This window comes from Otolemur garnettii, unplaced genomic scaffold, assembly GCF_000181295.1.
Source record: "Otolemur garnettii isolate 467f Iridium unplaced genomic scaffold, OtoGar3 scaffold00144, whole genome shotgun sequence".
Taxonomy (NCBI): domain Eukaryota; kingdom Metazoa; phylum Chordata; class Mammalia; order Primates; family Galagidae; genus Otolemur; species Otolemur garnettii.
The window spans coordinates 946775-953953 of record NW_003852539.1 but is presented as its reverse complement, the minus strand read 5'-3'; the positions used below and the strand labels follow the sequence as shown (position 1 = coordinate 953953).

Genomic DNA, 7179 nt, shown 5'->3' with positions numbered 1-7179 from the left:
GGGCAAGTCACTTTACCTCCCAAGCTTCACTGTGCCTGTCTGTGAAGTGGTCTCCCTACCACCACACTCACATGGGCAAATGGAAAGCATTGTGGCCCAAGGGAACCTCATGCTGCCCAGGCACTGCCCTGCGCGCACCACGTTCCTGTGCTCTGGGCTCTGGCTCCCATTCCCTCCCCCACCTGGGAACCAGCCCCGGGCTTGGCAGAGAGCCAGCCTCTGTCAACCCCACCCCACTGGCTAGTTAATGAGTGACCCAGGTTCTGCAGCCTAGTCTATAAGGAGCTGGCCGAGAAAGCAGGTGGGAGCCAGGTGGCCGGCGTGGCAGGTACACGAGGAGCAAGATGAGCTGCAGGGCTGCGCAGGGGCTCCTGCTCGGGGTAGGCATGGTCTTCCTGGTGCTGCTGCAGAGCACACAGTCAGTCTACATCCAGGTGAGCTCCTCTGGCCAGTTGGCTCTTCACCTAAAAGTCCTCATGGTGGGTGGCTTGGCTGGAGGGGGTGTGCTGGGAATTCATAAGGTAGGGAGGTAGCACCAGGCTCAGGACTCAGCCCAACACCCATCACCACTCTGGGACCAAGATAGCTGGCATCTATGGCAGCGATGATGGTGCCAACAATAGCAAAGACACATGCTGGGCACAGAGGTCAGAGTGTGCAACGAGATGTGGACCCTGCCCTGGAGGAGCCCAGGAGGAGCTCTATATATTCACTCATATGGGTGGCTAGGGACAGTCACCAGAACCATTTCCCTGGCAGGTAACCCTTGAGGTGACATTGCAGGATGAGCAGGCAGTTCCAGGCTGAGAGGGCACAGCACATACAAAGCCCTGAGACATGACAGCGAGGGGTTGCAGATGCTGTTCTGGGCTCCTGTGAAGCTCGACCGGGTCATGAAGTGGGGACTGCCTGCCATGTGGCAGGATGCTGCTGGCCTCCCTGAGCTCTGCAGAGAAATCTGGAGCTGGCTGTGGCATCCTGACTCTGGGCAGGCGTCCCAGCAGGGTTGCAAGAGACTTGGCCTCCCTATAGCCCTGGCCTTGGGGCCTGGCCAGCTTGGGGTTGCTATATCACTTTGCTGTGTCTGTTTAGGGGTGAGCTCACAGTTATTGAGTGTGTGATGGCACCAGGCCCTGATGGGGGAATGCCAGATGAGGGAGCTGGGACATGTGAACAGGGGTCTTCCTACCTAACGCCATGCCTGTGCTCTGCGGCCTTGCTGCTTCTTCCTCTGCCAGTGGTGTATGATGGAAGGAGACTAGATGCCACCTCCTACCCCCAGCTGCTCCTTCCAGCATGCGTGGTCTCTCCATGAGGACAGGGAGGGGCCCAGGGAACCCTGGGTCTTGTGGCAGTGCCTCTGGCTGGGTCTTGATGCCCTCCCATCTCCTCCCTCCAAGTACCAAGGTTTCCGGGTGAAGCTGGAATCAGTGAAGAACCTGAGTGACCTAGAGCGGCAGTGGGCATCCGGCCCCCGCCTGCCGCCCGAGAGCCTCCTTCCTGCCGTGTGCCAGCACCCAGCACTGCCCCCGGACCTCCAGACTGTCTGCACCTCTCAGGAAGCTGCCAGTATCTTCAAGACTTTAAGTAAGTGCCCTAGGTCCCTGCAGAACTTCCTGATCCTGGTGGGTCTCTTCCCACAGCCCAGCTTCTCTGCCCCAGGTTGTTTTTGCTAAGCATCCAGAGGCTGAGAACAGAGACAGTCCAGAAACTCAGCCCCTGTCCCCACCAGGATTTCCTGCTTCAGGCACTGCAAGGCAGATATGCCCAGAGCCTTTTAGTCCCAGAAAGTCCTTCAAAGGCTTCACAGATGGGAGGGGAAGGGGGCACAGATGGGTTTTCTCCCCACCCAGAGATCATCGCTAAGGACAACTGTGACAGACCAACAGACAGTGGTTTTATGGAACATGGGGAAAGCCGGCTCACGTCTAGGGGGATATAGGTCTAGAAGGCTTCTGAGAGGAGGAGACAGCAGGAACCTGAGGGCTGAAGCAGAATAGGACAGGAGAACCAAGCACCTAGCTGTGTTTACTGAGCACCTGCTGTGTTCTGGGTCCTGTGTCTGTCCTGTCGCCTGAATTCTCTCCCTGCAGCAACCCTGTTAGGTTGATGCTGTCTGTTTATCAGACAAGAAAACTCAGGCACAGAGAGTGTGACAGACTTGTCCAGTCACGCTTCCCGCTGGGAAGAAGAGTACCTGGGACTTGAACCCAAGCTCCTGGCTCGGCCTCCAGAGTTTCATGCTCCCGCTCTGCAAACAAGATGCCACCCACTCCTACACAGGCCTTTTTAGCCACCTGGCCCGCTGCACCCCTAGTACTACAGTCTGGGGGTTCAGGTCAGCTAATGGGTTTTCTTCTCACCCAGAGACCATCGCTAAGGACGACTGTGAGATATGTGTGAACGTTGCCTGTACTGGTTGCCTCTGAGATGGCCCTCAGTGCCCTAAGCCCACCTTGGACACCTTGCACCCTCAGCCCACCGCCCAGACAGCTGGATTTCCATCTGGATTGGAGAGTCTGGTCCCAAGTCAGCTGAGCTCTGGAATAAAGATTCTACACGCAGTGCAGTGCGGAGTCTAGGTTTCCATCTGTTAATCCCCAGGAACCATGCATGGGTGGAGCTTCATGGGAAGCTGGGTGGGTGACTAGAAATACCAGGCAGGAATTTCCCTGAACTTTCCAAGGCCTGAGGAATTGCTTCATCTAACCCCACTTCTTTTTTTTTTTTTTTTTTTTTTTTGAGACAGAGTCTCACTATGTCACCCTCCATAGAGTGCCATAGTGTCACAGTTCACAGCAACCTCAAACTCTTGGGCTGAAGTAATTCTCTTGCCTCAGCCCCACAAGGAACCCACTACAACACCCAGCCATTTTTTGGTTGTAGTTGTCATTGTTGTTTGGCAGGCCTGGGCTGGTTTCAAACCCGCCAACTCCAGTATATGTGGCTGGCGCACTAGCCTCTGAGCTACAGGTGCTGAGCCCTAACCCCACTTCTTATTGGAGGGAGTCCAGGCTCAGGGAGGGGATAGGGCACCCAGGATTACAGAGCTCAAAAGCCGCAGAACAACCTAGACCCGTTAGAGCCCCAAGATGACCTCAAGCTTCCGCAGCTTCAGAGCAAAAGTATCTGTGCTCCTGACCTGGGGATTGGCAGGGGGTGGGCAGGAGGTGAGACTGGTGGGGTGGCTGAGGGAAGGCTCATCTGAGCCCCTTCCCAGTAACTGGGGCTGACTCTGCCCCAGGCCTGCCTCAGCCTAATCCTCACTCCCTGACCTCCCTCCTCCCAGCCCCCAGGGGCTATCTGGTCAGCACCAGCAGGAAACCTTTTCTCCCTCTCCCATCTGGGTGGTGCTGTTTCTTAGGCACCATTCTAAGCACCATTATGAATTCACAGAGTCTGATGAAGCGGACACCACCATTATGACCATAAACACCCTAGCAACAAGGAGAGTCACAGACAGAGACACATAATCAGCCCAGGATCACCGACTGAACAAAGTGGCAAAGCAGGCTCCTTCCCAGGATGTCTGGACCACAGTCTGTGCTCCGACTACCATGTTACTGCCTTCCATGTTGTTGGGCCTGAGCCCATGGTACATAGTGGGGGGGTTGGTACAGCCATTGGCAGCGCCTTGACTCAGGCCAGGAGCCATGCTGAGGGTTCCCAGGAGCAGGGCCTTTCCAGAGGGGGCTCCTCCTCAGCCTTGGCACTGGGCAGCCAGGTAGGGAGAAATCTAGGTGCAAAGGGGCCGTCTGAACTCAGTCCACCAAGGCCACAGTGGCTCCCTCGGACAGCTTCCCTCCCTGCCTGCCCAGTTCTGCTCATAAGTCCTATAGGCTCCCAGGCTCTGGTTTCTTTCTCTACCCCACCCCACAGGCAAGACTGGCTGGGGGCCTCTGTGGTGCTTCCTGTGGCTCTCTGAGCCCCTTCTCATCACTCACTGGGGCCCTGTGGCACTACTCTCTGTCAGACCACAGCTCCCTTCCTGGCCCTGTGTCCTGTGGGCTTTCCATGCCCACCATGCTGGAGGAATGCCCCTGCACCACTCTGATGGTGCCTCTTACCCTTCTGTGGCTCCTCAGAGCCATCTCTCAAATCTAACTCCAGCCCAGGCACCACAGGGACTTATCTCCCACTGTCCCTACAGCTACTCTGGGCTCCCACCTTCCTGGTGGAGACAGCAAAAGGAACTGCCCCAGACTGAGCTCTTACCATGGACCAGGTGCAAGGCTGTGCCACTGCACAGAAATAGTAATAATAGCAAGGTGGACAAAGTGCTCACTGTGGACCCAATGGACTCTTTGCCTTCTCTTCCTCTTCCTCTTCCTCTTCCTCCTCCTCCCTTTTCCTTTCCCTTTCCTTCTCTTCCTCTTCCTCCTCCTCCCTTTCCCTTTCCTTCTTTTCCTCCTCCTCTGTTTTCTTCTTCATCTTCCCATTTCCTCCCCAACCCCAGCTTCTGGTAACCACCATTCTACTCTCTGCTTCTATGAGTTAAATATATATATTTTAGATTCCACATATAAGTAAGATCATGCAGTATTTGACTTTCTGCGTCTGCAGCCTAATGTCTTCCAGTTTTATCCATTTTGTCACAGATAACAGTATTTCTTCTTTTTTTTAAGGCTAAATGGTATTTCCTTGTGCATATATATCTCATTTTCCTTATCCATTCATTTGTTGATGGACATTTAGCTTAATTCCATATCTTGCCTATTGTGAATAATATTAAAATAAACATAAGAGTGTACATATCTCTTTGACATACTCACATCATTTCTTTGGATATATATACCCAGTAGTGGACTTGCTGGATCATACGGTAGTTCTATTCTTAATTTTTTGAGAAAACTTTATATTGTTTTCCATAATGTTTGTATTAATTTACAGTCCTGCCAATAGTTTGCAAAAGTTCCCTTTTCTCCATATCCTCTCCAGCTCTTGTAATCTTTTGGTGTTTTGTTTTTAATTTAATTTCTTTTTCTTCTTTATCCTTTTTTTTTGAGATGAGCTTTCACTATGTTGCCCAGGCTTGTCTTAAACTGCTGGGCTCAAATGATCCTCCCTCCTTAGCCTCTCAAATAGCTATAGGTAGGTGCCACTTTGCCTGGCATCTTTTTTTTTTTTTTTGATAAAAATCATTCTTATAGGTGTGAGGCCATATCTCATCTTGATTTTAATTTGCAATTCCCTACTGATTAGTGATGTCAGGCACCTTTTCATATAACTGTTGGCCTTTTGTATGTCTTCTTTTGAGAAATGTTTATTCAGGTCCTTTGCCCATTTTTTAACTGAGTTATTTGTTCTCTTGCTGTTTCATTCCTTATATATTTCAGATATCAACTCCTTATCAAATGTGTAGTTTAAAATATTCTCTCTCGTTCCATGGGCTGTCTTTTCATTCTGTTGATTTTTTTTTCCTCAGACATGCGAAGCCTTTTAGTTTAATGCAATCCTATTTGTCTATGTTTGTTTTTGTTGCCTTTGCTCATGAGGTCATATGCAAGAAATTTTAGCCAACCAATGTCAAGATTTCCTTCCATGTTTTCTTCTAGTAGTTTGTTTTTGTTTTGAGATGAAGTCTTACTATGTTGTCCAGGCTGACCTCAAACTCCTGGGCTCCAGCGTTCCTCCCACCTTCCAAGTAGCTGAGACTATAGGTGTTCACCACCACACCCAGGTTCTTCTAGTAATTTTACAGTTTCAGGTCTTAAGTTTCAATCTTTTTTTTTTTTTTTTTTTTTTTTATGAGACAGAGTCTCACTTTGTCACCCTCGGTAGAGTGTGCTATGGTGTTATAGCTCACTGCAACCTCAAACTCTTGGGCTCAAATGATACTCTTGCCTTAGCCTCCTAAGTAGCTGGGACTACAAGTGCCTACCACAACCCCCAGCTATTTTTTAGGGACAGGATCTTACTCTTGCTCAGGCTAGTATATGAGGAGCTATAAGTGTCTCTCTTCATTTTTATACATGCTCCAGCACCATTTTTTAAGGACACTGTGCTTATAATCTTAGCACTTTTGACAAAGATCAGTTGACAATATGTAGATTTATGCTGCATCTTCACTGAATTTGTTAGTGTATAAAAACACTACTAATTTTTGTATGTTGATTTTGTATGCTGAGGCTTTACTGAATTTGTTCTCCCTCTATTTGATTCCACTGGTCTCCACATCAGTACCATGCTGTTTTGATTACCACAGCTTTGTAGTAAGTTTGAGATCAGGTACCATGATAGCTCCAGTTTTGATCTTTTTTGCTCAAGATTGTTTTTGCTTATTTGATGTCTTTTGGGGTTCCATATGAATTTTAGGGTTTTTTTCTATTTCTGTGAAAAATGTCATTGGAATTTTAATAGAGATTGCATGAAAAGTCTGTGGATCACTTTGGGTAGTAGGAACATTAATGGTATTAATTCTTCCAATCCATAAGCATGGGATATCTTTCCATTTATTTGTGTCCTAATTCAATTTTTTTCATCAAGTTTTATGTTTTCTAGTGCATAGTTCTTTCACATCATTGGTTAAATTCATTTTAATTGAGTTGTTTTTGCTCTTGTATTAGTTTCTTGATTTCATTTATATTCTAGTTTATTGTTAATGTATAGAAAAGCTACCAATTTTTGTATGTTGATTTTGTATGCTGCAACCTTACTGAATTTTTTATTAGTTCTAATGGTGTTTTAATGGAACCTTTAGGGTTTTTAATATGTAAGAGCATGACATTTACAGAGACAATTTAATCTCTCCCTTTCTGAGCTAAATACTTTTATTTCTTTTTCTTGCCTAATTGTTCAGGTTAGGACTTCCAGTATAGGATTATTTAGAATAAAAGTGGCAAGAGCAGCCATGAGTGTCTTGTTCCTGATCTCAGAAGGAAAATTTTCAATTTGAGTCTTCTCTCTTTTTTTCTAGTCTAGCTATTTATCAATTTTGTTTATCTTTTCAAAAAGCCAACTGAATTTCATTGATCGATCTTCTTTCTTGTTTTTCTAATCTCTAGTTCATTTATTTCTGCTTTCATCTTTATTTTTGCCTTCCTTCTACTAACTTTAGGTTTGGTTTGTCTTTCTATTTTCTAGTTCCTTTAAGTGTAAGATTAGGTTGTTTATTTGAAGTCTTTCTTTTTTCATTGTACTTTTTTTCTTCCTCTTTTTTTGATGTGGGTGTTTATTGCT

The 7179-nt window shown here is 47.5% G+C and overlaps 1 protein-coding gene across 1 annotated transcript; it reads left to right on the top strand.

The window, feature by feature from the left end:
- Positions 1–289: 289 nt before the first annotated feature.
- Positions 290–2569, top strand: GUCA2B (guanylate cyclase activator 2B). The gene is made up of 3 exons (XM_003798964.3): positions 290–434; positions 1401–1587; positions 2368–2569. Exons 1-3 carry the CDS (start codon positions 345–347, stop codon positions 2427–2429), a joined length of 339 nt encoding a protein of 112 aa, XP_003799012.1. The 5' UTR covers positions 290–344; the 3' UTR covers positions 2430–2569.
- Positions 2570–7179: the final 4610 nt, after the last annotated feature.

What these genes read in the sequence shown, in the direction of transcription:
- GUCA2B (XM_003798964.3), top strand. Translation starts at nt 345, where the DNA reads ATGAGCTGCAGGGCTGCGCAGGGGCTCCTGCTCGGGGTAGGCATGGTC. An exon ending in CACAGTCAGTCTACATCCAG is followed by an intron (nt 435 to 1,400) that starts GTGAGCTCCTCT and finishes CCTCCCTCCAAG; the next exon opens with TACCAAGGTTTCCGGGTGAA. An exon ending in CAGTATCTTCAAGACTTTAA is followed by an intron (nt 1,588 to 2,367) that starts GTAAGTGCCCTA and finishes CTTCTCACCCAG; the next exon opens with AGACCATCGCTAAGGACGAC.